This window comes from Bombus pyrosoma, linkage group LG5 (assembly GCF_014825855.1).
Source record: "Bombus pyrosoma isolate SC7728 linkage group LG5, ASM1482585v1, whole genome shotgun sequence".
Taxonomy (NCBI): Eukaryota; Metazoa; Arthropoda; class Insecta; order Hymenoptera; family Apidae; genus Bombus; species Bombus pyrosoma.
The window spans coordinates 981309-1007143 of NC_057774.1; the positions used below are offsets into that span (position 1 = coordinate 981309).

General features: G+C 33.8%; 7 protein-coding genes across 13 annotated transcripts in view; 4 read left to right on the forward strand and 3 right to left on the reverse strand.

Moving 5' to 3' along the window:
- LOC122567934 (5'-3' exoribonuclease 2 homolog) overlaps nt 1-9558 on the reverse strand; it is a 32257-nt gene extending 22699 nt beyond the window's left edge. Inside the window, exons 1-16 of the mRNA XM_043727108.1 lie at nt 9444-9558; nt 6293-6486; nt 6074-6201; nt 5891-6002; nt 5643-5816; nt 5407-5569; nt 4866-5326; nt 4556-4762; nt 4353-4484; nt 4130-4287; nt 3888-4056; nt 3734-3823; nt 3495-3651; nt 3182-3410; nt 2887-3093; nt 2718-2797 (exon numbers count right to left, since the gene is read on the reverse strand). Of these exons, the coding sequence (XP_043583043.1) occupies nt 2718-2797; nt 2887-3093; nt 3182-3410; nt 3495-3651; nt 3734-3823; nt 3888-4056; nt 4130-4287; nt 4353-4484; nt 4556-4762; nt 4866-5326; nt 5407-5569; nt 5643-5816; nt 5891-6002; nt 6074-6201; nt 6293-6367 (2542 nt within the window). The 5' untranslated portion in view covers nt 6368-6486; nt 9444-9558. The remainder of the gene's footprint in view (nt 1-2717; nt 2798-2886; nt 3094-3181; nt 3411-3494; nt 3652-3733; nt 3824-3887; nt 4057-4129; nt 4288-4352; nt 4485-4555; nt 4763-4865; nt 5327-5406; nt 5570-5642; nt 5817-5890; nt 6003-6073; nt 6202-6292; nt 6487-9443) is intronic.
- On the forward strand, nt 6593-9257 carry LOC122567935 (luciferin 4-monooxygenase). Of its 4 annotated transcripts, none has more exons than XM_043727110.1 (6): nt 6593-6664; nt 7122-7272; nt 7374-8167; nt 8254-8426; nt 8486-8893; nt 8965-9257. In XM_043727110.1, the coding sequence occupies exons 2-6, from the start codon at nt 7135-7137 to the stop codon at nt 9084-9086; spliced, it is 1635 nt and encodes a 544-aa protein (XP_043583045.1). In that variant the 5' UTR covers nt 6593-6664; nt 7122-7134; the 3' UTR covers nt 9087-9257. The 4 variants fall into 4 exon arrangements, with proteins under 4 accessions (XP_043583045.1, XP_043583044.1, XP_043583046.1 ...); XM_043727109.1 differs by lacking the exon at nt 6593-6664 and adding an exon at nt 6671-6859; XM_043727111.1 differs by lacking the exon at nt 6593-6664 and adding an exon at nt 6672-6824.
- Nucleotides 9104-11416, reverse strand: LOC122567938 (3'(2'),5'-bisphosphate nucleotidase 1). 2 transcript variants are annotated; one of them, XM_043727121.1, is made up of 5 exons: nt 11278-11416; nt 10197-10682; nt 9888-10107; nt 9727-9811; nt 9104-9618 (listed from the first exon to the last, which is right to left on the reverse strand). In XM_043727121.1, exons 2-5 carry the CDS (start codon nt 10552-10554, stop codon nt 9358-9360), a joined length of 924 nt encoding a protein of 307 aa, XP_043583056.1. In that variant the 5' UTR covers nt 10555-10682; nt 11278-11416; the 3' UTR covers nt 9104-9357. The 2 variants fall into 2 exon arrangements, with proteins under 2 accessions (XP_043583056.1, XP_043583057.1); XM_043727122.1 differs by lacking the exon at nt 11278-11416 and adding an exon at nt 10780-10931.
- A 332-nt stretch (nt 11417-11748) lies between these two features.
- Nucleotides 11749-13238, forward strand: LOC122567937 (dimethyladenosine transferase 2, mitochondrial). 2 transcript variants are annotated; one of them, XM_043727120.1, is made up of 4 exons: nt 11749-12402; nt 12474-12532; nt 12724-12937; nt 13028-13238. In XM_043727120.1, exons 1-4 carry the CDS (start codon nt 11762-11764, stop codon nt 13224-13226), a joined length of 1113 nt encoding a protein of 370 aa, XP_043583055.1. In that variant the 5' UTR covers nt 11749-11761; the 3' UTR covers nt 13227-13238. The 2 variants fall into 2 exon arrangements, with proteins under 2 accessions (XP_043583055.1, XP_043583054.1); XM_043727119.1 differs by having other exon boundaries at nt 11749-12532; nt 12639-12937.
- A 134-nt stretch (nt 13239-13372) lies between these two features.
- Nucleotides 13373-14421, forward strand: LOC122567941. The gene is made up of 2 exons (XM_043727126.1): nt 13373-13789; nt 13876-14421. Exons 1-2 carry the CDS (start codon nt 13676-13678, stop codon nt 14329-14331), a joined length of 570 nt encoding a protein of 189 aa, XP_043583061.1. The 5' UTR covers nt 13373-13675; the 3' UTR covers nt 14332-14421.
- Nucleotides 14422-14574: 153 nt separating this feature from the next.
- On the reverse strand, nt 14575-16057 carry LOC122567939 (transmembrane protein 179). Of its 2 annotated transcripts, XM_043727124.1 has the most exons (3): nt 15953-16057; nt 15724-15866; nt 14575-15618 (listed from the first exon to the last, which is right to left on the reverse strand). In XM_043727124.1, the coding sequence occupies exons 2-3, from the start codon at nt 15831-15833 to the stop codon at nt 15063-15065; spliced, it is 666 nt and encodes a 221-aa protein (XP_043583059.1). In that variant the 5' UTR covers nt 15834-15866; nt 15953-16057; the 3' UTR covers nt 14575-15062. The 2 variants fall into 2 exon arrangements, with proteins under 2 accessions (XP_043583059.1, XP_043583058.1); XM_043727123.1 differs by lacking the exon at nt 15953-16057 and having other exon boundaries at nt 15724-15943.
- A 615-nt stretch (nt 16058-16672) lies between these two features.
- LOC122567933 (autophagy-related protein 2 homolog B) lies at nt 16673-25829 on the forward strand. Its single transcript, XM_043727106.1, has 19 exons — nt 16673-17229; nt 17395-17707; nt 17783-18096; nt 18169-18348; nt 18451-18675; nt 18754-19226; nt 19296-19604; nt 19674-19791; nt 19874-19974; nt 20053-20565; nt 20637-20915; nt 20990-21515; nt 21622-21809; nt 21882-22384; nt 22449-22929; nt 23004-23765; nt 23868-24142; nt 24224-24525; nt 24589-25829. Exons 1-19 carry the CDS (start codon nt 17056-17058, stop codon nt 24826-24828), a joined length of 6276 nt encoding a protein of 2091 aa, XP_043583041.1. The 5' UTR covers nt 16673-17055; the 3' UTR covers nt 24829-25829.
- The last annotated feature ends 6 nt before the right edge of the window (nt 25830-25835 follow it).

The following is a 25835-nucleotide window of genomic DNA, read 5'->3' on the forward strand; positions in this document are numbered from 1 at the left end:
CGAACGTAGACCAACCCTCTCCTCCTGCTTCCCCTTCGCCTCCTACTCCTCCTTTCAGTTTCATCCCCTAGGAAGCGTTTGCTTGCTTGCTTGTTTCTTGCTTGCTTGCTTGCTGCTACTTGGTTGGCTGGCTGACTCGCTTTACTTTAGCCGCTTGCTCGACTTGCTTGCTCCATAACGTATGCTTGACCCATGGTACTAGGAAGATTCATGAAATACAGTTGTAAATGAGCCGCAGCTTCTTGTACACCTTCCTGTAATAGCCTCCCTGTAATTCGGTTCCTTGATCCGGTAATTCGCCTGATTGTAACAAAATACGATATTTTGTTTTGAGAGACCGTTGTTTCAAATTTTCTATCTTGTCGAGTCTCCTCGAGACATTATCTAAACAACGTTGATCTCTCCGTATCCGCCGTGAAAGTGTCCTGCTTGATCTTTGATCATCTTGGAACAAATGTCAATTTCAGGTAGACGATGCCAAAATGTATTCGATGCAGAAATTAAACACATTAACGAGAACGTTAGAATTCTTGCATATGTGGACGGTGAATGCGACTTCCTGGACGAAGGGTCCGTTCGACCAGGTCACGCGTGTGCCTGGCGTTTACACCCCTCGGTAAATCAATCACACACCGTGTAACAACGTTTTGTTTTTACGGTCACGCGCGGGCTACTTCTTGTCGCGTGTGCACCCATCAGATTACGCCTCCTGCTCCTGTCATCGTCCAACGATCGTAATTCATCTTCCCAGAATCGGTATTTCCAGCTGCATTCTCATAATTCGCGAATTATTCTTCTCGCGCCTTGTTTTAATTATAAAAATTTGTAATTTTTTATTTAAAGATTTCCGCAACAAGAAAGATTAATTAACTTTCATCTAGTAAATTTCTATCGAAGAAAACAGTGTGTATGTGATTTTATACCGTGAGAGATGCATGCATAATCGTAGGTGAGGAAGAAGAATGGAAGGAAAATTTATCAACTTTCGTTCATTTCATTGATCGAAAGGAGGACTAATATACCAAGAATTTGCATGCCTCCGTTGGTAACAATCTTCCTATCATCGAATATTTGACCAACTACCAAATTTTCCATAATACCATTCGAAGGAAATTTCCAAATCCCCCACAAAACACATAAAAACCATCGACCGTCTGTGCATTGAAGAAACGCGGATCGAAACACAGATGCACGCCCATTAAAGCTCGCGTAATCGACGAGTCGTTTCCTCGGGCTGGTGTACTGCTACAGGCCACGGGAGGAACTCGGACGTCGACAACGAGGAACGATAACGAATCACTGGTACAAAGTAATAGTCGTTTGTTCGGCTTTGTAATCTCAGCCAGACAGATCGACCTGCTTGGGGAGAGAACGGACGATTCGTGAAAAGCCGGGGGCAGGTTTGCAACGACGATCTGACGATGGTTACAACGACGGTGATAGCAGGCGATGATGGTGGAACATCCACTAATTGGATAATTACAGAGTGCACCGCGTTTGTTTTATAATTGGGGGAAAACCGTGGAACCGTTGGTTCCACCTCGACGTGCCAAACAACGAAACGGCCGAAGTCACGCTCTACGTGACGAACTACCCTCGAAGCTAATCCGGGACCGAAGCCCCTCGGCTTCGCAAACCCCTTGCACACTCGTGCTCCCGCCTCTGACCCCCGATTTCCCATCCTCATGCCCCTCTTCACCCACCTTTCCCTCTCTTTCCATTCTACATGCAGCCAAGGAACAACTAACTTGAAGCAAACGGAGAATCAATTCTCCTGCCCGTCTCGCTAGTCTGTCAGCTGGATTTTAGATGGAAAAATCTTGCGTGGCTACGAAGTCAAAGGTCGTTAACAACCGTCGGTGGTCGACCCTTAATTGGGACGGCCCTAATCGGTTCCCAATTTTCGGGGACAGTTCTCGGTGACTTTAACGAGTTTGATGTAGCCAGCATAGAGATGACGGTGAATCGAGGATGATGAGGACAGAACATGATTTCTCTCACCATCTATATAGAACGAAAAAAGCAAAGTACAATGAAGCAAGGATATAGGAGTAGACATTGGTTCTGTGGATTTAGCTTTTCATTTATTTCAAGAAAAAATGTTGATGAGCGTTAACTTTTGTTCAGGTGGCGATTATTCAATTATAATCATTTCCAAGGTCCAAATTATTAGGTGGAAATTATTATGCGAGTCAGTTTCCTATAATTCATCCTTATGAATCAAGTTCTTACTCAAGGTACTAGCTAATTTATGGCTTTGTTTGATTATAATTAAAATAACATTATGAAAGAAAAAACTCGTCAGATCGACGAACAAAAGACTTTCCTGAGACAACTTTAATCGATCGACGCATAGAACACGAAACACGTACACAAATGACGAGATGGGGTGTCGCCGCGACTTCTGATAGGGTGCAGAAAACAATGAATACCACCCGTACGTGGTTTTTATTCAACGAAGAATTGTGTTGTTGGTAATCTGAAAGAGTCGCGTGCGCTTCAATTTGGTTCTAATAAGCACGGTATTGTTTGAAAGATCAAGGGTTGTGACTCACATTGAGCATAGGACTTAACGCGCGGTGACCACTTTGTTTTCTAATATAAATCAGACTCGTGTTCCTTTCTACTTTATTTCTTAATTCTTAATTGTCCTTTGAATGTCAACAGATATCTCAACATCGATCAATTAATTTAATATATTTAAAATTGTAACTTACCGTGATGTGCTGGATATAGCGACTGTTGTATCGATACGGGATTGTATGGTGGTGGCACTCCATTGTGGTTCGTGTAATGTCTACGTACAAAAAGAAATACCTGTGTTTATATGTTCATGCTAAATTGATTAAATACTACAAATATTATAAAGATCTTATTGTAACCTACCTAAGTATTCTTCGACCTGCATCGTTCAATGTAGCTACTTGTGTGGAAGGAGTGAAACCAATTTGTGGTTTCCAAGTGTTTCCAGTATTACGATTCATTTGATCAAAGTCTTGAGGTTTCAAAACTCTTGGTGGTTCTCTGACACCCTTCAACTTCCTCGCAGGAAAAATGAAACTACTACTATATTTTGGATCTCTGAATCTGGCACTATAATAGAAAAAAGATAAAAATTGTACTTCTGATTTAAGATGAAATAAGTATTTTCATTTTAAGATCTAGTGTATTTCATACGTACCAATATACTTTATTATTCCTGACTGGTAGACCGTTTATGGGTGAAGGTAAAGTAGCCCCATCTCCGACGCAATCGTCTGCTAATAAAACCGTACCTCGCATGTTGTCTATGCATATTTGAGTTTCTGCGTCGAATAGTACGTGATTCGTATAAAGTCCCTTTATAAAATTATAACCACTATTGCCAAGTCCTACGTATAGCCGGTTGTCTCCTTCAACGTTTCGTTTCTCTAAAAACATCAATATCAATGTTAAATTATGAACTTTAAAGAAATCATATACTTAAATCTTATTATTTACTGAAATAGACGTACTTTCTGCTTCTGTTAAGCAATCGTAATAAGGCTCCAATGCCTTGAACAATCGTTTCTCGTCCACAAAAGGAAGTAGAGCTATTCCTTGCCAAGCAAATTTTTTACCGTTTAAATCAATCTTAAAATCTTCCGGATAGAAGTCGATAATTGGCGATCTCTAATGCAAGTTAATATAAAAAATTTGATAAGTATCGGAAATTATATGTCATATAATTTACATATAACGAATTTCAACCTACTGGATTGATCATTAATTTTGCCCACGGAGCAGGGATATGTTTACTGCTAGCTGCTGGAAATACACCCATCAATTGCTCTAATGGACGGAACTAAAACATCCAAACAAGGAAAATAGATTCTTTGCAATGATTGATTCAGTCTCAAAGTACTTACTGGTGTAGTTCCTTTCTCAAATTCGGTAGAAAGACCACCGATATTGATGAAATCGCTAGCGAATGGTGCGTAATGATACGGAAAATACCATTTCCACGAAGCACAACCTTGATAGTAATATCGTAAAACCCAACATAAACCGCGCACATACTGCAACGCTACGTTATTCCTGTATGTAATTAAATAAAATTTATTATAATTCAGAATCTACGTAATATATTTCATCATATAACTTATCTTACCTAAATGCTAAATTATCAGGAGACACGTCGAATTTCGATTCGTAATAACGATCTTTAAAGCCATCCTCCCACAATCTAACTTCATCGTGTACTTGATCGTCGTCCGAGTCATTTTCAACTAACTCTCTTTTACGTTTCATTGCTTGATTAATCGAATTCTACAAACAATCGATATATTTACGAACAAACTATGTACGAATAAAAATAGAGATCTAGAACGTACCTCAGGACGCATCATACTTTCTAACATCTCCTGAGAACTTTTTGCACTTGTATGATAATTTTGACCACAAACACGCATCTGATAAGCTTCATAACGTGCGTTTTGTACTGGACTCACATGTTCACCAATACGCTGTAATAAAAATATATGTATTAAACGGTACTATTAAGATAAATCTTTACTAACTGTAAGTTAAAACATACAGTTGGTGCAAATTGACCCGTAGGAATCCACTTTGGTTTATTATTACTGATTCCCAGCGATAGTTTCCTTTTATCTTTTTCACGTTGCTTGAAGGCTAATTCATTCTGTTGTCTTTTCTTGAAAATTTCGTCTTCAACATCGCCCAGCTCAGACATTATAAGTTGAACTCTGTCTAAATTTACATCTCCACTATCTGTCAAAAATCCCTGTAATTAAGTGTTACTATTGAATGTTTCTTGCTTTACATTTGTAAATATGTACATATGAACAGCTGATCAGATATTTTTGTCTTTAACATGTATTACGTACTCCTGTTTTATATACAGCTTTTTTATACAAATTAACGAGTCTATCAATTGCCCCTTCTCTAATCTCCAAAGATGGAAGATGCGGAAGAAAATCGTTTCCTACGAAGAAACACATGAACACCCAATCATCGATAACTCGCTCGAAATCGTATTTAAATGGTAGATTAGGCATTTGCAACTCTCTTTCTAAGTATTCTCTGAGGACATTTAACCGCACAAATATATACTGGCATTCAGACCCAAAAGTATTTGTTTCGTCTCCTTGATTAACCTCTGCACCTGTACACTCCTGCATTTCATGTCCTAATTGACCACATATATCGCATGGTTTCGGCTTATTTGGCTTAAATTCTTCACGAATAATAGTAAAATTAGGTTCGTGTGTTGCAAGTCCTAACATAATTAAATCAGCATCGGCTCCACATAAAACGTGTTGTGTATTGGGATCATGATCTGGTTGTGCTGTTACATAAACAAAAATATTTTACATTTAATGTTCCATATAATACAATGATATTTTAAATATTTAATTGTTTACTTACCTCTTTGTTTGCGTATAAAATCCATTATTTTATGTTCTCCTTCACCTGGTACATTCGCATCACTTAAAATTACTTTTATATTTCTCCAACCAGGATCATTGTTTAAACGATCGTGTATGTAGTAATGCAAACACTTTGACAATCTTGCCATAAATGGCGTGCCCTGTAATTAAATTATATCCAAAAATTATTCTTCATATATGAGATTTAATATATCAAAAAAATGTTATACAAACCGGCGTAATACAATTGCTATCAAAATGATCTTCTTTTGGTTTTTCTGGTGGCAAGGACGCCCCTTTGAGTGTTAATTCAGAACGTATTCTCTTTATTTCGTTAACTTTTTCACTTGCTTCTTTTGAAGCTCTAAATCGTCTTGATCTCTGTTGGTTCATTTTTGCTCTGGGTGCCTACAGATATAATCAACATGAATATAATAATTGTACACACACAAATTCTTTAACAATATCATATAAATGCTTACAACTCCATCAATTGCCATGTAAAGTAATTTTCTTGGTCTCACAATACGAAATAAGCGATCAATGCATTCAAAAATGGCTTCCATCATTTCTTCTTCATTTTTTGGTGCTGGCCTATAAAGATATTATATGATGTTTGTTTAATCATCTTATAAACTAATAATTACTATACCAAAAATACTTACTTATCTTCTGGATGAGTACAAGGATGTATAATACCATTCATGTCAAGGTACAAGTTGTCAAATTCTATTCCGTTTGGATTAGGATCTGCCGAATTCACAGGTACACGTACACCATTCGTAGTTATCGGCTATAAAGTCACAATAAAAATACAAGTTTTACATCTACTTTTGTGTATTACAAGGGGAATATTCTTCACAAAAATAGACAATCTAACCTACCTTTTGCTCGATACATTCTACTATTATAGAAGGATACTTCCGACTCAACCATCGAAAAAATGCTGGTACACCCATATTTTGGTTTCAATCGTCGTGTTTCCGCACACGGCACACGTCTTTCTCTAATCGTTTTCCAAAAATTTGTATATAAATTAAACGAGCACAACTATTTTCACTGTTCACCCATATTTAACCTATAACATAGATTTACGAAACCCTAAACTCTAGCAATATATACATATGTATAATCTTCACTTCATTCAATCTCGTAATACGTGCTGCCATCTTCGGCAGTGTATATACGTCATAAAATTGACAACTTTAAATTGTAAATAATAATAAGAAAAAGGCATTAAAAATAAAGGGATTGGGGTTTGTATAGCATTTTAAATAAATTGATCAATGCTATATTTACGAATATAAATTTTTCTAAGAAAAAATGCTGACTGATTAACATGAAAATTAAATATATAATTATTTTACTTTACCACTCCCTATATTTTAGCTCTTAAGATCGCTTTATATACCGTTAGTAAGTGTGAAAAAAACATATACATATAATCATAGGTAAATGAACATAATAAGGCGTTATTGAATATTTTAATTTTTTGTATCTTCCATTAGAAGTATATTCAATGTAAATAAATGTAATCATATTACCTACAAAAAAATATTCGATTTAATCTAATCGAAAATTATAGTTTCTTTGTTAGCATGATTAGGCAGATAAACTTTAATTAGCCTGTGGCATAAATGTTCAAATAAGATGCTTATTTGCATACCTTACTAATCTTCATTTTACTAAATAAAAGACAATTATTTTTTTCAGCACGTTATAAAATATGCAAAAACGTTTTCTCAATATGCAAGAAAAAAATATTTTACATGGACCGCCATTGCCCGATTTGGAATTCAAGAATATAACATTAGGACAATTGATATTAAACCAATTAAGTATTCGCGGTTCTTGGATAGCACAGGTAAATCATCTTTTATTACGTTAAAAACCACTTAGGAATTTACTTCATATTAACTGAAAATATATAAATATAAATATATAAATATAATAAAATTTTTTCAGATAAATGCTTATACAGGAAAATCACAAACCTTTAAAGATATTTTAGACATTAGTCGGAAATTGGCAATTGCCTTTAGTAAAGAGGGACTAAAAAAAGATGATCGAATAGCTATATGTAGTGAAAACAATCTAGAATTTTGTCCAGTTGTATGTGCTGCATTTTACTTAGGTATTACTGTCTGCCCGTTAAATCCACTTTATACAGAAAGAGAATTAAAACATGCATTAAATATATCAAAACCAAAATACATTTTTGTATCAGCAATCGGAGCAAAGAACATATACAATGTTATTCCTCAGCTATTCTGGTTACCAAAGCTTATAATGTTAACAGAAGCCGTAGATAGTAAATTACCAAGTATTAAAACTCTAACATCAAACATAATTATTGATAACAACTTCCATGCCTGTTCTGTAGATGTTAATGATCATGTGACAGTTATTTCATGCTCTAGTGGCACTACAGGATTGCCAAAAGGAGTAATGTTAACAGACAAAAACTTTTTGTCTGTGATAAAAAATCTTGCAGTTGCATCACCTAATATTGTAAATACCAATACAACAGGTTTAGCTTTATTACCATTCTTCCATGTGTATTCCTTTTCCGTGATGCTTGTAGCACTCGTTTTTGGAAATAAAAACGTAATTCTTCCACGTTTTGAAGAGAAACTATTCTTACATGCCATAGAAAAGTACAAAATCGAGCACATAACTGTTGTGCCACCACTTATGGTGTTTTTAGCGAAACATCCTATTGTAGATAAATATAATTTATCTAGCATTAAAGAGATTTGGTGAGTTCAATTATTTAGCATATTTCACTAGGAAATGATGTTTTATTTTATCAAAAATCGAGAATTCGTATCTTTTACTTAATTAGGTGTGGTGCAGCACCTTTATCAGAGGAAATTGCAAAGATGGTTGTGAAGAGATTAAATATGCCAATAATAAAACAAGGATATGGATTAACAGAAACTACTTTGGCAGTGATGAATTCACCTGATAATAATACAAAATATACAAGTGTAGGAACGTTAGTTCCAGGAGTATCAGGTAAAAACTAAAAAGTTATGTTTTACGAATTTGTCTCTGATACCTTTTTTAACATGTAGCTAAAGTAATACCAATTGATGGAGATGAATCAAGTAAACCCCTAGGACCAAACAATGTAGGAGAATTATGTTTCAAAGGAGATATAATAATGAAAGGGTACTGCGATAATAAACAAGCTACCGCGGCAACAATCGATAAAGATGGTTGGTTGCATTCAGGAGATGTAGGATATTACGATGAACAGGGCTATTTCTATATAGTAGATCGTATGAAAGAACTTATTAAATACAAGGGATTTCAAGTTCCACCAGCTGAATTAGAAGCAATATTATTAACCTGCCCTGAAATTAAGGACGCGGCGGTTATTGGACTACCGCATGAAGAAGCAGGCGAACTACCGGCTGCTTTTGTTGTTAAGCAAGAAGGATCTAATATAACAGCAGAAGATATTATTAAATTCGTAAATGGTAAATTTTGTAACTAACATGCTAGTTTCTGAATTAGCTGTTTCATATCTAATTAATAGAAAATGTTTCAGAACGTGTATCAAGCCATAAACGACTTCGAGGTGGTGTTAAATTCATTGAAAATATTCCACGAACTGCATCGGGAAAAATCCTACGACGAATCCTGCACGATACACTCAAATCAAAATTGTAAAAAATTCACGAAAAGAATGAGATATTTCCAATTTAAATATATTCTTCTTTTATATTTACATTTGTTCCAAAGGGGCTTAAAAGATACTATAACTATAGATATTTAGTGAACTTGTATCAGAACATATTTTTAATTTACTTCTTACTAAATTATAAAAAGTTTGAAATGCAAGAAGAAGAAGGTTGAAATTTTCTATCCTAGCCATATTCTCAGAATCTTTTAATATCCTATTTAAATATATATTAAAACATTTTCTATAAAGTTATAGACACTACTGCCCTAATTTTTGCTTTATTTCATATGGTATGTGATTTAAATACCATTGATGAGTTTGACCAGGGGCAGTAGCTAACACACCTTTGTCATTTGAATATGCGGTTTCTGCATTATAGGAATACTGCTCCCCATAAAAGTCAGTTAGTGTGCCACCAACTGCGTAAAGAATAGCTTCAGGGGCACAAGTATCCCACCTTTTGCAACCTTTACTAGCAAACACATAAGCATGAGCCTTGCCTTCCATTAAAAGTATCACCTGTTGAATAAATAACAACAATGAAGTTATCTAAGAAACAATGCTTATATCATATATATAAAATACTACTAAATAACTAAAAAATAATAATTACACTAATTATATTACCTTATATCCTGCACCACCAACTCGTAAAACTTCATCAGGAGACAAAGCATTTATAGCTGCTTGAACATTGCTATCTGAATGTGAACTGAAAGAATGTAACATGTTTGTAATTTTCTATTTAAAACAACAGCAATCTTAACCATTTTAAAATCCAATTATACCTTGTAGTTGTGATTATTCTTTTTCCTTCTGGTGGAGGAATTGGTGCAAACCCACCAAATCCTACACCATTAATACCCCAGAGAGTGCGTCCTAGTATTTCATTTTCTGTATTTTTATAATACGGCTGATGAATTATACCTCCAACTGCTCTATGTCCAACTGCCACTCCTACTAGTACTGTAACGTGGTCCACAAGACCTTGTGCATACTCTGACGTTCCTAAAAATATTAGTTCAATTTCATATACATATTTGGCAAATAAACTATGATAACATAAGATGATTGAAATAAATAATATACATATATACCATCCAATGGATCTACCCAAATACACACATCTTTAGGATCAATATCTTCCAGATAGGCTGGTAACTTTAATTTTAGTACTTCTTGATCCACATCTGTTACAATCCAATCAGATGGTACTTCGCAGTTTGATGCTCCTTCTTCACCAATAATGGTAATATTTGGAAATTGCTGGCTTAATGAAGCAATAATACACCTTTGAGCACAACGATCAGCTTCAGTTTGTAAATCATCCTTGCCTTTTTCTATTATATTTAGGCCTCCATGAGCCATAACATCTCTTATAATTTTACCTGCTCTTACTGTAGCAGTTATAGAAGAAGCCACTATTCGAGATAATAAACAAGCACTCTGTGCCATTTTACAACTGTTTTTCTTAATATTAATAAATATTCACACTTCTCTTCTTAAAAGAAACTGAATCACTTATTGACAATGCTTCAAATATATACTATACATATGATTGTGTCCAGTATCCGCATCACAAGCTATAAAAAAAATTAAACAAAAAGCTTAGAAAGTAATGTTAACTCTCAAGGTTATATTGGGCAAAACACACATTAGATTCTTTCCAAAGCTACATACTAATTCTTTAATATAGTAGCAATAAATTGAATAACAAAATTCTTCATACATATTTTTTTATACAACAGAAGCTTTAACATATGTATAAAGTGAAATATAATCTTTATTTCAATATTTATTTCTCCCCCCCCTCCCTCTACTAATATTATAATATTTCAAAAAATTATTTCCACCAAAATTTTTAATATATGTAGGTCACATTGTATATGATTTGTAAAAACAATCGACTAAAGACTTTTAGAACTATTTAATTTTATTTATTTCAAATCGAAGTATCAGAAATTTAAATATGCATTGTAAGACAGAAATCATTTATTTAACTATTTCCTTTGTTTCATTGATAAACCCATTAATAAATTAACACTAATTGTAAGTATATGTAATATAATTCTTCTAAATATACCTACATATTATTATTTCCAAATTATAAAAAAATATAAACGAAAAATAATTTATTCGTGAAAAAATAAATATAGAAAAAAAAGTTAAAATACTTACAAATTCGTAATATCAGCTTAATTAAAACAGCAATATACAATATTATAACAAAGCAGATAACTACCCGTATAATAACATTGTACAAACATTTAATTATCATATCAATCACAATGAATACCTATAATTTTTCAATACTATTTTTCTTTAAGCATATCATAAAGATGTTATAAAAAATTAGTATCATTTTTTTAATATCACAGATCATTTTATACCAAAGCCATCAAAGTCTCGCGTTCTATCGTTCAATCTACCCTTTATGTATATATACAGATCCCAGTATTAACAAATGTTCAATTATAGCAAGAGAAAGAGAAAAATGACATTTCATAACTAGATTCTCAAAATAACAATTAGAAAACGTTATAAAGTGAGATTTCTTTTATACTTTCTGTTTGATTTCTAAATCAAACTGTGATATATGGGCCTAACCTCAAAAACGTCTTTCGCAATATAATAGTTATTACTGTCCAAAGGAATAAAAACAATGTTATATCATAAATTAATAACATTATCGATTTCATTTATAGTACAAGTTGGGAAATTGCATAATAATGTCATTCATTCTTTGACGAGAAAGCCTATTTCATATTTAAGTTTTATGCAATTAGCACAGTACAAAGACAACTCAAACTATTTACATACAGAAAATGATAAGATTAATAAAATTTCTCTTGCACTTTCCAAATATTTAAATGAGACGAATCCAATATTTAGGGATAAAGTTATAAAAGATTATTTGTCATTAAATGTAAATAAGATCGATCCATATTTAATAAATGATAATGTAAGCAATGAGTTTACTACATTGATTAAAGATGATTTATTAGAAAACATGTGTTATGTGATTGAATTAAATCCTGGCTATGGTTTATTAACAAGAAGGTTGTTAGAAGCTGGTGTATCATTTATACATTTGTATGAAAATCATAATGAATTTTATCATGGACTACAAAGTTTAAAAACAATCTTTCCTAATCGAGTTAACATAACACAAGCAAATCTTCTTAAGATGCCCAAAATGTTAAATTTAAATAGGACATTTAATATATCTAAGATATCTAATATACACTTATGTGAACTATATAATAATGTACCAAAAAGAAAATGGGAAGAGAAAAGTTGTATGCAAGTAATTGGAACAGTAACTAGATCTGTATTTATAAGACATTTAATAATAAGTGTAATATTTCAAACAGGCTTCATGATGCATGGAAGAACAATTTTTTATCTTGCATTACCACCATCTCTATGGAATGTTAGTATTGCTAGTTTAGACATGTCAAAACAGTTTGTAACACTTTTACTTAAATGAAGCTTAAATCTTTTAGATTGCTATAATTTTTAATTTGTTGTCTTTTTAGAAATTGACATGCCTTCGTAACAAAAATTTAACTTTATATACTATGTTTAACATACTATTTAATTCTACAATGTTTGGAACATTAGATAGACAAGGATTTCTACCATGGCAACGTACCAAAAAATTAAAGACTAGAAAGCTTATATTTTTGGAAGATGATGAACTACTTTATGTTGTTAAATTAGAACCAAAATCTAATCTTTTATCATTATTTGGTGGAAGGGAAAACCTGATATATTTTTGGCATTTTGTTCGACATTGTACATATTCGCCATCATTGAAGATAATACCAACGCTGGAGTGAGTATAACTGTATAGAAGCAACATTTCTTCAGAATGTTTTTAAAATATATTAATATGTAAATATTTTTATTAATACAAATGTTTTAGGAAAATAATACCAGGTTTTGGTGTAAGATTAATAGACAAAAATTATAATATATTTACTCAGTTTAAGGAATTGAATATTAATCAAATCATTGATCTTTATATGGAGTTTAAATCTTGTCCAGGATTTGGTGAAAGTTCCTTTTTATCAAGTGGAAATGATATTAGAAAAACATATGATCCATATATGGAAACAGAATGAAGTTAATCAGTTATGAATGTGATGAAGCACTTAATAAGCATAAAATACAGTACATATGATGTTTTGAGTTAATAATTTTTATATTCAAAGTTCATACATTTTATCTGTATTAGAAAAAGAATATAGAATTGTACACTGAAAAGTAGTGGGAGTGAAACTTGAATTACCAGTAAATGCTTAATGTTGATTGGTTATTGATTTTAACTTTCTTATTGTATTTAACTATACTTGCCCTTGAAATCTCCACTCACTCCAGGGTTATTTCAGATCATTCATAGGTATAGTGTACTGCAAAGTGTCAGCATCTTTACTTTTTTTTTATAATGGAGGTTTACTTAATTATGTCTATGTTAGCATTAAACAAAAAATTTAAATAATTTACGACTTTCAAGAAGGCCAAATACTTCTTCCAATTTTATATGAAGATCTTATTATATTATACATAAAAAATGAAGTGGATAATTTTTGGTATCACATTAGTAATATGTGATTATATAATATCCTGTCAGGATATTGTATTTCCAAATAATGAAGAGATATCTCATGTGAGCGGCAATGCGGCGGTAATTATAATTAAGGGGCATAAGGAAGGAGACGACTAATCATATAATATAACGAAAATCAGACAATGTTTTCCTTTTTGTTTTAGATAACAGAACGTATTCCAGTAGCTGCACCAAATACATGTCCCAAAGGCATGCTTCTTTATCCTGGAGCTGGAAGTAAAAGTACATGGGTATGCGATTGCAGACCTAGATTTCTATATTTTCCATTGAATGATAGTTGTCATGAAGCATATAGGCAAGGACCTTGTGCACCACAGAATTATGTTGTACTTCCTAAGGATGAAGTTATACCAAAATGTGTAAAAAATCCTTGCCTGGAAGATGGCTTAGTACAATATAATAATACATGTTATCCTTTAAGAACTAGAGGTGGTCCTTGTGCCCCTGATGGAGTAATAGGAGTGAACGAAACTACATTTGACTTAGAATGTATGTCAACAGACATTGCACCATTCGTAATTATTAATCCACCTTTAAGAAAGTGTCCCATGGGAAGCCGTAGGAATGCTCTTGGAATATGTAGAGTAATTTTAACCTAATATATTTCTATTTAACAAATGTCTGTTTTTTTAATAACCTGGTATTTATTTGTTTGGCCTCTTTCATATAATAAATATCAATATATTATTATAATTCTGATATATTATGAGAATATATATAACATTTATATTTACAAAATATAGTTCTTACTACATTTATGTATGCTTATTTATAACATGGAACTCTTAATTTACATACATAAGTTCATGGAATATAATTGTATATATCTATACTTACAAATATCACCAATTGTATATTACATGTTCTTTATGTAATATATTTCTCAATAATATATTTTAATGTAATTTATATCATTTTTACATACTGTATATACAATTGGGCAGAAATATAATACACAATAAAAAAACTGAAATACTATCAGTTAAATTAAAGATACTGAACCTAAATCCTAATTTAAAGCATAAATTACAATTTTATACAGTCTTGATATGTATAAACACAAAGATATAGCTAATAAATTATATCTTTTAAGTATAAGCCATATTCATTTCAACATTATAACTTCTTGTTTCCGTAAATACAGTTTTTCAACTCCTTAATAGATTAAATGAATCATCTTGGATCACATTAAATGTTTATGATTATATTGATTACAACAAAGTGTGCGTTTGGAAAACTGATTTCATAGGGTATAAATATCTCTCTGAAGAGTAAGAATAATAGAATAAAAAAATACTATCATTTTAAGACTTTTAAACAATCAAAATTTTTAAGTTGATTCCTGTATTTCGTTACTTCTGGCAGCTTCTATTAATCTTTGTCTTTCTCTGTACATTGAAACCTTCATATTTTCTAATTGATGATATCGTAACAATTTTAGTACTGCGAATACTGACAGGCCAACCCAAATAGATAAACTGGTCCATGTACCAAATTGGACTGCAGCTAATTCAATATGAAAACCAGTTGTGTCTATACCATCAGCTTTATCAATGTCATTCCCAGCTGCCAATTCACAAGATGGAAATCTTTTGGTCATACATTGACACCAAGTCATAAATCCAAGCGTAATAATAATTGCAGCGATTAAAGTGATTGTTGTAAGGAATATTGAACTGACAACATCTATGAATGCAGATAGGAAGGAACTGTCTTCTCCACGATACATAAACAGGGAAAGCCGATAAATTTGAACCGCAGATGTTAACAACAACATCAAACCAACAAATATCGTGTAATTACAGTATGCTTGTGAGGCCCAATTTACTACAAACTGACCGTCTGATTCTTGCCAAGTTCCTGTTGAGAACAACAGACAATGTCCTCTGTAAACAAATGTTAATCAATGCATAACATATCTATTTCCATGTATATACATTCTAATAATATTTGTTATATCGAGAATCGGTTTTATTTAGAAAGACAACTACCTAAATTCGTCTTCATGCAAACTCATTGGTATGATGATACAAAGTGATAAAACAAGAGCTACGACATATCCAGATATTTGACTAAGAAGTAAGATATTGGTTAGTGCCATCTTTCAAATGACAAAAGAAAATTTCTTTGTTATCTGTAGGAACAGAAAATATAATCCTTAATTAATTTTTAGCAAATTATCGGACAATCCGAATGACAGATCAACCAATTTCCACATACCTGAACTTATTAGTAAATTATATACAGAAATTACTATGAACATAGACACATTCAGGCTAGTAAACATTTTAAAAATATCTTGCATCGATTACATTGACTTTTAAAAAACCATGATTAAACAATTAACTTTTAAACGATATTTAAAAAGAGCGAATTGTTTGTCGAAAAACAATTGTTCGTGAAACATGAAAAATACATAACAAATAGTTTAAATTGTTAAAGACAAGAATAAAGATATAAATGCTTCATACTTCGATTCTGTTTAAAGAGCAATTTGCATGTGCATTTAAAAAAGAAACACAATAAAAAGAATACATCTAGTTGTTTATCGTACGATCTTTTCTTCCGAAAGATCATATTCTTTCATACATAAGCATTCAAACACCTATATAGTAATATTATAATAAAAATAATTTTCACCTATATCTTATACGTTTTCAAATTAACGATGAACAAAAGAATTTTCCCTTAAATATCTTTCAAAAAGTAACATTCAGAAAAGCATAGGATATAATTATTTAATTTCATTCCTCAACTTTTTATATTATTTCATTCGTTATAGGAAAATAGAAATGAAGATGCTCGCGTTCATAAAAAAAACATGCAAAACAGAACAGTTGCAAAAAAACTATGAAAATAGTTGAACATGATAAAAATTTTACATAAAATCTAGGAAGAAAAATATGAAATGAAAAATCCATCAATACGGGAAAGGGGAAGGAACATTGGAAAACAGAGATATCGGTCCATCTCTCTCCATAGTCAGCTGATTTCAGTCAATGAGACACCAGTGTTTCATTTCATAGTGTTTGTGCGATAGTCAGAATTCTATGTTTGCGGGCGTGCGTGTGTGTATGCGTGTGTAGTTGCATCCAAAGGAAAATATTACGCAGCTAGAACCCCGTTATATCCGAATCACCGTATTATGTTAAGGATCATTGCACCAAAGTGGACACGTGTTGGAAAGATGGAATTCACGTGGATAAATTGCTATTCCTACACTGTGCCCGAATAACAGGCCTAATAACGAGACGCATGACGAGAGTTACTTTCGAAAATTCCATGCCTTTCATAGATTAGATTGTCAAACGTGGGTAGAAAATATGTCTTGGTTGGGATGCATTCCTTGGTCTCAAGGGATCAAGAAACGAGCTTGCAGGTATCTCCTACAACGATATCTGGGTCAATTTTTGGAGGAAAAATTGACATTGGATCAGCTCACTGTAGATCTGTACAATGGAACTGGTCGTGTAACCAATGTCAGCCTTGATGTACAGGTACTGTTATTTTCTTTGTTTTATGTTTCTTTGTTAGCCCTCAGCTAAAAATAAAGATAAGGCAATTACTTTAGGCCATGCGTGAAGTTATTTGTTTGCCTATAATGACATTTAAAAGTGAGTAAAAAGATTTATAAATATGCATGTGAATTTTTTTTGTAACAGGCCCTTAACGAAATGGGAGAGCAACAACAACTTCCATTAGAATTTGTTGATGGTTTTGTATCAGAAATGTCTGTTAGCATACCATGGTCAGCTTTGCTTAGCGAAGCTAGTTATGTAGAAGTTACCAGTTTAAGATTAACCGTTCAGCCTAGACAGAGGGCAAAAACTGGAACTTCAATGTTTGAGTCTATGTGGAGCTCTATGACATCCAGCATGCAACTTGCACAAGAGTGCTTACAGGAAGATGCAAAAAATGCTGGAAATTCACAGCCATTAGAAGGAGTTGAATTGTTTGCACAAACAATAGATTCAAGTAAGAATTTGCAAATGTTTTAGAAAAATGGTGATGAGATGTTGTTAGAATACATATAACATTTATGTATTTCAGTTTTATGTAGAGTGAAAGTAAGATTTATAGATACTGTAATACGTTTGGAACATGTGCCACTAGATTCGTCAACGGGGGTTGCAATAGAAATGTTTATAAAAAATCTTGAATATTCAGATGAAGCAGGCTTAGATCCAAGCAGTACTTCATTAGACCCTAGTCAATCAACAAAAGGATATGTTGTGTCAGCATTCACAACAAAAAGGTTTTATTTAGAAGGTGTGACATTTCACACAGATGAATTTCCATCTCGAGCGAGAACTTTCTCTAGAAGCATTATAACAACAAGCAGAGGTTCTACACCAGATTCTAAAGTAACATCTTTTACTAGATCTAACAAGAAAAATATGTGACTGAAAATTTTTTGAGGAAGTTTTTCTTTACAGAATTCAGATGGTCATTTTTCTTCTGCACAAATATCTCCTACTCAAAATATGCAAACTCCTCCAGAAGCAAATATTATTAATAATTTAAGCGAATCAAATCCTATAATGTTTGCTAAATTAGCAGGCAGACAGGAAATAAGATTAAAATTAAAGCAAGGAGAGGGTGTTTCAGGACCAAAGGTAAAACTTAATTATTAATTTGGTTTATTCAATATAAAAAAGAATAATAGCTTTAAATTATAATGTGTTTGGTATGAAATGAAAGAGAACTAATTACTTCAGGTAGAGTTAGAAGTGACATTGGGATCCTTTACTTCATTTTTAAGTCCACGGCAAGTGCATGTGTTATTGGAATTAGGGCATGGACTTGCTTCTCCAGATTTAGAAGATGTTAGTAATGTTGCGCCAAGAGCGTGTACGGAAAAGCCTATGGCTGGTAGTGACTTTAATCGCGTCGAACGAGAACTTATTCATCAAATACATCCAACTCAAGGATTACGTTCTATGGTATACTATAAAAGTTGTAATAGTGCAATTTCAAAAAGTTGGAAAGGATATATTATGTTTAAAAAAATTTTCTAACAGGATTTAAGGCATGCACAAGGATGGTCGACGGCATCTTTAGATGAGTCAGATAATAAAGACGAGTTTTTACCGATGCGGTTACCTGGTTCAACATCAATGAATGATTCGATCACAAGCAATAATATTAGCATGGACGGGAGTATATTATCTAGTAGTATTAGTTTAAAAAATTCAGCAACAAATTTACCAAAGCAACAGAAACACAGGCATAGTGTGGATAATAGTCCATCTGCAGAAACATCTCATTTTCACGTAAGGGTATCTTCCATAGCTGTAATCCTACTACACGAAGACATACTAACCACGTGCGTAGAAGGAGGTGGTTTAACGTGTTCCAGTATACGTCAGATGAAAAATTCGGCGGACGAATTTTTCAAACAATTAGGAATGTTCAGAGCTGGAGGATATGGAAACAAAGACTTTGATAAGGCATCAAAAGTACTCTTAGAAGCTTGCCATTTAAGTCATATTAGGTATCTAAAATTAGTATATGACAAATGAAATATGAAATCTCGAATTAAGTCCTTTATTGCTTATTATAGATTACTTGCTGCGCCGTTAGTAATTGAAGGAAGAGAAAAAAATGTTTCATGGTTCTCTGTAGTATCTGGGACACTAACTTTAGCTAGCTTAGAAATTGTAGAATGTTTAATTGATTCAAATAATTCTGGAGCAAACACGACTCCACCAACTGAATTTGTTGAACTGCTTACATTTCCAAAGGAGGATTCAACGAATTTTGGCTTCACTAATAAAACAGACTTTAAAATGAAATTTAAATATGTAGAGCATATTGAAAATACAGGATATGCTCAACTATTGAAATGTGCAGATCCACATACAACAATTGAGTAAGTATAAGTATACATATGTTTGAAACATGTCAGTTTAACTTAATTTCATCACATTTTTCCTTTTAGTATCGAATTGGAACCGTGCAAAAGTGAAGTGGATATAACTATTGTAGATAGGATATGTGCCCTACTTAATCCGCAACCTATTTGCGTTTGTAATACTGTATCTAGTAATAAGAATACTGTAAGTTACCAGTTTGTATTATTACTATATTAATTTACTAAACTGCGCAGTTTCCATTATTTTCTTACTATATAATTTTTAGAATCAGCAAACTTTATTTTATCAAGCCATAGAAAGTCCCACTTTGTCAGACTTTGCTGCTATGATAAACGTATCTTCGTCGCAATGTACAATAAAATTAAGGTAATTTACATACACGTACACAGAAATAAAGATCCATTGAAATTATAAAACATTTCATGTACAATAATTTAAAAATAGGTTTCCAATACCAGATTTGAGACCTTTGCACGATATGAATCGGGCACCATGGTGGAAGAGATCGGTGAGAACAGATTACATGATTTTGAAAATGACAGATGCACAAATTCATTCTCGCCCGCATTCAATTTTCTCGAAGAATCGTCCGCATTCTGTGAAAAAACATTTCGAAATTCAATTCCGAAAGTTACTGCTTTCGTATGCAGAAACGGAGACAGACGTTCCATTAAATATAGGCAAAGTTACAACTCATGAAAAAAATAATGCATCATGTCAACAAGTTAACGAAGGATTTGATTGGGCTAGAATAGTTATTACAATCTATCCACAACGTTTAAGCGACCAGCTGGAGGATAGCTCTGAAGGAGAGCCAGATTCTAGTTTCGATGAAACTCTAGAAAATACGCCTAAACATCAGCCATCTCCGTTCAGTTCAAAGCGTGTTATTCATGAATCTGATACCCCTCATTCGAAACCCCCTACACAAGGCGACAAGAATGATTCAGAACAAAGGTTTGCATGATAGTATTTTTTAATTTACGAAAGCATGACGCGACATATATCTGACTCTATGGATTCAACAGAGAGGGCGAAGAATTAATCATACCAGGAAGTCGAGAAGAGATGTTAGAGTTTATGGACGAAGGCATCCGTAGTTCCAGAATACAATTAGAAATTAACTTCCCGTGTGTTTCCGTCCAAATACCATCGAAACATCTGTATGAATTGCTATACAATAGATTCAATACTGATCTTTTTTTATGGAAACCATCAGCGCCAAGACCGAAGTATGGTACGCACATGGAAAATCACATAGGTCTCGATTTGGCATCTACCTTGTTGCAAGAATCTGTTTATCCTAGGTAACCAACATTGAAAGCAGATAATATAATTTTTATATATTCGATTAAAAAGATTTATAATTTTCTGTCTTAAGATTTAGCACGTGTAAAAGCAGGATTCAGTATGATTCCGATTCGGACTCGGAGGAAGGGGGTATATTTTATTCTGCAGCCGACAAACATTATAGGCAGCATCAAAACAACATGTCAAGGAATGGTCAGAGCAATCTAGCACTAATTTTGAATATAGATCAAGGTCTTCTCTGTATGTATACTCCTGTTCGTGACTCAATGCGTAACGTCATCCCTGGGCAACAAGGCGAATTAATAATTCGATTAGAAGATACGACGATATTTTCGGTAACCGCGTACAAAGGAAATTCAAATCTGGGTTACGTTTGCGCCATGATAAGGGGGATGTCTTTGGATCATTGTGGATTAATGACGACTCCTTTGCAACCACCGTCACTGAGACCTATTAATAGCGACATTCCGCAACATTGTCAAAACACTATATATAAAAGCGGGCTAAACGAGAACGTAATGGGAACAAACAATAATGATGACATGGTGATGCTCGCTATTAGGATACAAGCTGCTCATCAAACGCACCGTATTAAAGTTTGTTCCTTCTTTTTCTCTTTTTTCTTTCTTTTTTCTTTTAAACTTCGAATAAAATTATCATTTTCATTAATCGATTGAATAATCATAAGTTGTTTTGAAATAGACTTTCAGAGTAGCGGTAGGCATTGCAAATGCTACATTAAGGCATAGAATGTGTAACACTGGCACATCATGGTTTACACAGTTAACAGATTGTTTGGACGTAGCCGATCATCCTGTTGCTGGATATTCTCCACCAGGAATATTAACAGAATTACACTTGCATCTTTGGAATTGCACGGTCGATTACAGGTTCTTATATTCATTGACTTAAGCAATATTCACTAAGCACAATAATGTAATAGGGAACTCACATGATTTCAGACCAATCCATCTGCCGTTAAGGTCAATGGTAACTCTTGGTAATTTTAGTGTTTCCAGCAATATTGCTGCGCATACAAACACTTCGACATTACGTTTTATAGCAGAAGATATTGCCTTGTTCATATCTAACAAATTAGGGAAAGGTGTGGATCTTCGTCGGGATTATGTGTGCGTAATGGACGTAGGATTATTTGAATTGTCGCTGAGATTAAACGATAAAATGTGCGGTGGTGCACCTAGAGTGGATTTAAGGGCAAGCAATAACATGTTGCACGTTCGGACTTGCTCAGATTCTGCACGTGCTCTTATTCAATTGTTAACTTATTTTGCCAATGATGGAGATCTTTTGCCGAACATGGAAACCGCCGAAAGTAGTATTACCGTACCAAGTTCTGGCGACGAAGAAAGTCTTCTAGGGAATGAGTGTATTAACACTCTTAGTAAGAGTCAAGTTGAACGTGTTAACAGTTTGATGAAAGAGGCAATGGAAGAAACAGTAAAAGGTAATATCAAGTGGTATAAGAGGAAACATCCTATATCTATTATTTCGTAAGAATCATGTTGTAGGAATACCTTCGAATACAGACGGTAATACGTTAGTGGATGAGAATCAGGTGGAAGTGTTTTTCTTTCCCGACGAGTCTCGTCCTGCTTCACAGACAGTACCTGAAATGTGTAAAAGTTCCGAGAAATGTACCAAAACAGAATGTAATATAGAAGCTGAGGATCCAAACGAAGATTTTTGTATATTAGGAGAAGAAGCGGGTACAGGAATTATGCCCAGGCATGGTGTTCCAGAAGTTCGTTGGCTTTGTCAAGAATCTTTAAGGATAATAGATAATCACTTCGCGGTTCCACTCGGTAAAACTGATCTACTTAAGGCGCCGAGACATTTCCCAGCTCCAATTTTAAGGTATACCCTTTGTGAAATGACTCTGATCTGGCACATGTACGGAGGAAAAGATTTTGAAGCTCTGCAACCGACAGCCAAGAAACAAGTCAGTATCAATGACATTGTGGTTCGTCCTAACACGGCGCCTCAGGATAAGTATGCATCCTAGTCATTAAATATTGACGTGATCGATTCATATGCATTGTACAATATATCATTTACGCTTATAGAACTAGGTCACCATGGTGGGATGGCGTGGCTTTCAATAAGTCTAATTCGAACGAAGTACATTTTGGAAGTACGCCAAATTCACCACGTGGAAAATGTAAAGAAACAACCGATTGGCAAGTAATGGGAGGTCCTGGCCGCCGTCATGATATTTTAATGGAACTTCAGTTGAATAAAGTGCGCTTTCAACACGAAGTTTATCCGGAAAACACGACAGAAGCAGCAAGACAAATATTATTGGTAAACGAGATAGAAATCAGAGACAGATTGGCATCCTCGCACATCAACAAGTTCTTGTATCAATATAGTAGTGAAGCAAAACCGAGACAGTCTCACGCGAATATGTTTGCCATGAAAGCGGTGCATGTTAGACCGGACCCAAGATTAAGTGCTCAAGAATGTTGTTTAAAACTCAGTCTACTGCCGTTGCGATTAAATATCGACCAGGATAGCCTACTGTTCTTGATAGAATTTTTCAACGAATTGAGTAATGGTTCGAAGCAAGCTCAAGAAAATTCTAGTGCACCTAACAATTCGCAATCCGCCCCAGTGTCCAAGCAAGGAACACCGACGCATCACCCACCGGTTATGAGTGTGAACGATTCCGCGCCTAATGCACTAACGCCAACGAATACATCACAAAACGATAGCATAGATCCGAACTTATTGATACTCTTGGAGGATGAATTGATGATCAAAGAAAACAATGTGAATGTGAAACCGACGCATGAAGTTCACGAAGATTGTCAACCAATATATTTTAGGTAATATTAATAAAATTATAAATAATATTCGAATAATAGTTATAGACTAATGTCCCTTTTTGATATATAATATTGAAACTTGATTTATTTGATTCATGTTAGGAGTGTGATATTTTCCCCTGAAGTCCTTGTTCGATTAGATTATCATGGAAAGCGTGTAGACCTCACTCATGGGCCGTTAGCAGGGCTTCTAATGGGCCTGGCGCAGTTGAATTGCTCCGAATTAAGACTGAAAAGATTAACACATCGGCATGGACTTCTGGGATTCGATAAATTAGTAACGTTTTTACTTTCCGAATGGTTGCAAGATATAAAGAAGAATCAACTTCCAAGTTTACTTGGCGGTGTCGGTCCCATGCACTCGTTAGTACAATTGTGTAAGTATATGTTCGTCGTATTGTAAATAAAATTCAGAATAATGTAATATATATTTAAGCACGACAATATGTTTGTTGCAGTTCAAGGAATAAGGGATTTGTTCTGGTTGCCTATCGAACAATACCAGAAAGATGGTAGGATATTTAGAGGATTACAACGAGGTGCAAACAGTTTTACGACGTCTACCGCAATGGCGGCGTTGGAATTGACTTCTAGGTTGATACACGCTATACAAAGTACAGCCGAGACAGCTTATGATATGGTGAGTCCTGGTCCAAGCGTGAGGCGTAAACACAAGGGACAGAAAGGACGCCGGAAAAGATATAATCAGCCATTGGATATTCGAGAAGGGATGGCTAATGCGTATATGCTAGTAAAAGAGGTAAATTATTGGAATGGTAAAATACTGGAGTATAAGATCGCTAATTTTATTTTTTAATTTCAGGGCTTAGGAGAAACGGCAAATCAATTAGTTCGTGTAGCTAGCGAAGAACACGAACAAAAAGGAGTTTCTGGTGCTGTAGGAGGTGTGTTACGACAAATACCACCGACTGTTGTGAAGCCAATTATCTTAGCTACAGAAGCGACGAGCAACGTTTTAGGTGGTATGCAATCGCAATTAGTACCGGATGCCAGACGGGAGGCAGCTCAAAAGTGGCGGCAAGATTCAAATGACGCGAATTGAAGTTGCTCCTCGGAGCGATGGTATAATTCGATGTTTCAATCGAGACTTTCGTGTAACACATGAGAATCCATGACGTGAATGAATGAATAATATTATAGGAGAGAAATGCGGTTGAAGTTCTTTTATCGAGATAAGAGGTATGCGAAAGATGAGCTCCATGATGAGTAGTAAATTGGCTCGATGGTGCATATGGCATTATCAAATCTTTTTGGACCTAAATCGCATAAATTTTGCAGAACGCAAAGTCATTTTTGAAATGATATAACACATTTATAACTAATTATATGTCTCAGTTTCATTGGTCTTGTTACATATTACGAAAAGATCGATCCAATTTCTTATATTTATAGTTTATAAATAAAATATATATACCATCGTGAGCATCCTTTTCATAGCTTGTATGTATTTTTGTTCTAATAACGCGTATGTTTTATACCAATGATATGTATGTGAAAAATTTCATTAATAAAATTATGACGCTTATTATTGCATGCCACTTTTTGCGCGAAATGTAGTCTGTTCTTAAAATATAAATTCTAAATATCCAGGAAATCTCTGAATAATTATGTACATACATGTTCAAATAGAATATAAGATTTATCTACTGCCGATATATCGTTGGTAACTGAAGTACATATATCCACCGTTTATGATCCTTTTTACAGATGTCATAACGAGAAATCCTTGTAAATATACGCCCCCTTGTATCGCAGAGAAAAACTACACACCACATACGATAAAAAGTCTATGCATTATCCGCGATTTTACTAATTTAATAAATGTTGACGCGTGTATATTCTAATCGTAACACCTAACGTATAAAACGCAACGAAAAGGTTATATCTGATACGTCAATCATATTTTTTAGAGCTAATTTGTGGCTCAAACATGCACGGAAGATGCTGCCGCCTATCGAGCATTCTAAAAATTACTGTATACTGTATATGTGTAGAACACATTGTTTTCATAAGTTACCGTGGCAATAAACAATTCTTAAGGTACGATTT

Excerpts from the sequence above, each read along its gene's own strand:
- LOC122567939 (XM_043727124.1), bottom strand. The coding sequence starts at position 15,833 with ATGGCACTAACCAATATCTTACTTCTTAGTCAAATATCTGGATATGTC. Across the intron at positions 15,619-15,723 it reads TTGCATGAAGACGAATTTAG|AGGACATTGTCTGTTGTTCT; the intron begins GTAGTTGTCTTT and ends ATTTGTTTACAG.
- LOC122567938 (XM_043727121.1), bottom strand. The coding sequence starts at position 10,554 with ATGGCACAGAGTGCTTGTTTATTATCTCGAATAGTGGCTTCTTCTATA. Across the intron at positions 10,108-10,196 it reads TTGGGTAGATCCATTGGATG|GAACGTCAGAGTATGCACAA; the intron begins GTATATATGTAT and ends TAATATTTTTAG. Across the intron at positions 9,619-9,726 it reads TTGGTGGTGCAGGATATAAG|GTGATACTTTTAATGGAAGG; the intron begins GTAATATAATTA and ends TTTATTCAACAG.
- LOC122567933 (XM_043727106.1), top strand. The coding sequence starts at position 17,056 with ATGTCTTGGTTGGGATGCATTCCTTGGTCTCAAGGGATCAAGAAACGA. Across the intron at positions 22,930-23,003 it reads AACACGGCGCCTCAGGATAA|AACTAGGTCACCATGGTGGG; the intron begins GTATGCATCCTA and ends TTACGCTTATAG. Across the intron at positions 23,766-23,867 it reads TGTCAACCAATATATTTTAG|GAGTGTGATATTTTCCCCTG; the intron begins GTAATATTAATA and ends GATTCATGTTAG.
- LOC122567937 (XM_043727119.1), top strand. The coding sequence starts at position 11,762 with ATGTTATATCATAAATTAATAACATTATCGATTTCATTTATAGTACAA. Across the intron at positions 12,533-12,638 it reads TACCACCATCTCTATGGAAT|AAATTGACATGCCTTCGTAA; the intron begins GTTAGTATTGCT and ends TTGTCTTTTTAG. Across the intron at positions 12,938-13,027 it reads AAGATAATACCAACGCTGGA|GAAAATAATACCAGGTTTTG; the intron begins GTGAGTATAACT and ends CAAATGTTTTAG.
- LOC122567935 (XM_043727110.1), top strand. The coding sequence starts at position 7,135 with ATGCAAAAACGTTTTCTCAATATGCAAGAAAAAAATATTTTACATGGA. Across the intron at positions 7,273-7,373 it reads GCGGTTCTTGGATAGCACAG|ATAAATGCTTATACAGGAAA; the intron begins GTAAATCATCTT and ends AAATTTTTTCAG. Across the intron at positions 8,168-8,253 it reads TCTAGCATTAAAGAGATTTG|GTGTGGTGCAGCACCTTTAT; the intron begins GTGAGTTCAATT and ends TTACTTAATTAG.
- LOC122567941 (XM_043727126.1), top strand. The coding sequence starts at position 13,676 with ATGAAGTGGATAATTTTTGGTATCACATTAGTAATATGTGATTATATA. Across the intron at positions 13,790-13,875 it reads ATGTGAGCGGCAATGCGGCG|ATAACAGAACGTATTCCAGT; the intron begins GTAATTATAATT and ends TTTTTGTTTTAG.